General features: G+C 29.6%; 1 protein-coding gene across 1 annotated transcript; it reads right to left on the reverse strand.

Moving 5' to 3' along the window:
- Positions 1-471: 471 nt before the first annotated feature.
- LOC101262970 (WAT1-related protein At5g07050) lies at positions 472-2972 on the reverse strand. The gene is made up of 7 exons (XM_004249070.4): positions 2656-2972; positions 2495-2557; positions 2166-2282; positions 1839-2085; positions 1593-1751; positions 1173-1324; positions 472-950 (listed from the first exon to the last, which is right to left on the reverse strand). The coding sequence occupies exons 1-7, from the start codon at positions 2868-2870 to the stop codon at positions 752-754; spliced, it is 1152 nt and encodes a 383-aa protein (XP_004249118.1). The 5' UTR covers positions 2871-2972; the 3' UTR covers positions 472-751.
- Positions 2973-3213: the final 241 nt, after the last annotated feature.

Raw genomic sequence — 3213 nt, forward strand, 5'->3', positions numbered from 1 at the left:
AGAATTAATTAAAACTTTATGAAAATATTCTCAAGAAAGGAACAGAAATGAAAGTTTATATCCATCAACAATTTGGGGTATATATAGAGTGCTTGTTACAATGAATAACTTAAGCCAAATTTTCATATTTGTGATATCTATAAATAATTTTCTTAAAATTAAAAAGAAAATTATATTATATAAAATTTAAAATTCATAAACTTAACATCTGAATATTTGTCACACGGTACATGCTCTTATAAGATGTAAAAAGCTTAATTTCTCTATCATATTCCTACCCCCACTAATTTCTAACACATTGGCATAAAAGAAATTTGATTATTGTGCAAGTCTATTTTCATTTGTCATTCAATTTATCCTTTTATTAATTTGCAATTAGTTAAAAGGTAGAGAACCTTAATTTATGTCATTATTTGATAAAAGAAAAATACCCTTTTCTATAATAGATTTATCTAGAAAAATGAGAATATATTAGTACGAAGTATTATATTCGATAGAACCAAAAAAAAAATTACATTATTTCCACCATTACATAAAACAAAAAACAAAAAACAAAATACCCATGATTAAAAGGGTGAATTAAAATTATCCCTCCTTTTTCTTTTTCATCTCATCGTTAAATTTTAAATCAAACTCTCTTTTTATTGTTCTCTATAATTATTTCTTAATAGACCCTTGTGGTCTGATTTTTTCTTGAAAGTTGTACAATTAATAACAGAAGCTTAGTGCATCGAATAGAACGATTTTTTTTTTAAGCTTTTGGAACTTCCTTAGCCAAGATGGTAGGTTGTTGCATGGGGACACCAATGACTACTTCACTTGTTTGCATTTCTATGTCATTTGTCATTACTCCTTTCAATGGTCCCTCAATTTCCTTTTCTTGGTACTCCTTGTATTTTCCCCATAAAACTGAGTATAGCCCTGCTACAATTAACACTGCTCCAAGCACACTGAAATCCAATAAAAAAAATAATAAATACAAACCCTCGGCTCAAGAAAAATAGTCTAAAAAAAGTTCATGAAAGTAAAATCATAACAAGACATTATGGATAGTAACTGTATGAAAATATATGATAATCGAAGTACAAAGAAGGAAACAACAAATAATTAGAAACTATAGGAGAAATACTACGACTACTAGTATGAGACAAAAAAAAAAGTGAAAATTTTACCCTCCAAGATAGATTTTCTCAGCAAGAATGAAAGAACCCATGATGGCAACAATAATCATCATCAAGGGACTAAAAGCAGTCACAAAAACAGGTCCTCTTTTCTCCATAACAAGACCTTGAACATAATATGCAAGGCTTGATGATACAATCCCCTGAAATTTTATACAAATAACATTCGTATAATCAGAAGCAGAGCTAGAATTCTGAGTTTATACGTTCTTAATTATAGAAAATATCACTACAGTAAAACTGTGAATTACACGGAGATTTTCCTGAGAATTAGTATGAAAATTTCCATGTAAATAAGTTTCCTGTGAATTTTCATACGAATCCTCAGAAAAATCCCATATAATTTACAGTATTATTATAGTGTACAGTTACTGAGTTATGTAAAACCCGTAGACGTATGAGGAAACATACAGCATAGGCAGCAGCAAGAAGATTCATGTCAAAACCAACAGCCCAAGCAGAAGGTTTATGTTCCATCACTAAGGTGACAGCAATTGATTGCAAAGTTCCCATAAAGCAAACAAGTGTAGTAAGAGACAAAGGAGCAGTGTACTTCTTCATTGTAATAGCCTATCAACAAAACAAAAAAACAAATATTTTCTTTAATACTGTCAGCGTACATAACATAAACTTGGAAAATAAGTTTTGATGACAAACCTGAAGTATAAAAAAAGAAGCCCATGCAAAAGTAGCACCAATAAGAAGAATTGAACCTTTAAGCCAATCTTTATCACTTGTTTCATTGGATTGAGAAACATTATTATTTGTGTGAATATTATTTGACCATACCAAATTAATAACATGTCCTTTGTACAATGTCATTAACATGGCTCCAGCCACTGTCACAATTGTACCTATCACCTTTGCTTGGCATCTCAACTTTTTTATATGGACCTTCTCCATCCTATAATACATTTAAATTATTATTTTGAAAAAAAAAAAAGAATAATTTTGGAATATTTAGAATATGATATGTATATGTACCTGCAAAGGACAGCCATGACAAATGTCATTGCAGGAAGCATGTTACTCATGGCACATGAGAATGTTGGAGATGTAAACTTTAGTCCAGCATAGTAGAAATTTTGATCAATCACTGGCCTGTTTTAATAAAATTATATTTAGAATCTCCTATATATGTACAAAAATTAATTTATATACCTTCTTTATATTATCACTAAGATTTTACTTGACGCGATCATATAAATATATTGTGTATTTCATTTGTGTATGGACAAGTCAAATTCTGAAGAAATATCTGTTTGAAATTAGCGATTTTCTGATAGTAAGTCATGATTGAGGGATGCACTCACCCAAGAAGACCTAATATAAATATTTGGAAGAACATCATGAAAGTCATCTTTGGTCTAAGTTTTCTGTAACAAAAATAAACAAAGACATATAATTAGCAATTACATAACTATATGTATGACACCAATTAATTTTATAATGAGTAATATATATATATATATACCTTTCAAGAAGAAGAGCAAAAGGAGCAATAGCAAGAGTAGCAAAGGCATGTCTATAAACAACTAAAACATAATGACTCATTCCTCCATTTAGGCTAACTTTGGTTATAACATTCATTCCAGCATAACCAAATTGTAATGAAATCATTGCTATGTATGGTTTTCCCCTTTGGTAGAAATTACTTAAACAACCTCCTCCTACTTTGTTATTTTCCATTATTTCTCTTTTTTTTCTATATGTATATTTGGAGAATTAAGAAGAAGAACTCAAAACACTTGGAGGAATTACTTGTGTTTTTCCTAAGGAAATGAAGTGAGGAACCAATGTATTTATAGACAACTTCTTTCTCATGTTATCCATATAGTGGATTTAGATAAAGTAAATTAGCCCTCTCTCTCTTAGGTGTCATGCATTGACAGTATTTTTTTAAAAATAAATACTCGGTGCGAGTAGGATTTTAGTATTCGTAATTACCATAGAAAGTAAGGGTATGAACGCCTCTCATTGAAAAAATTACACCGTATATATACATAATACTAGAATTGATAACATTTTAAAA

The sequence above is a fragment of the Solanum lycopersicum genome, chromosome 10, assembly GCF_036512215.1.
Source record: "Solanum lycopersicum chromosome 10, SLM_r2.1".
Classification (NCBI taxonomy): Eukaryota; Viridiplantae; Streptophyta; class Magnoliopsida; order Solanales; family Solanaceae; genus Solanum; species Solanum lycopersicum.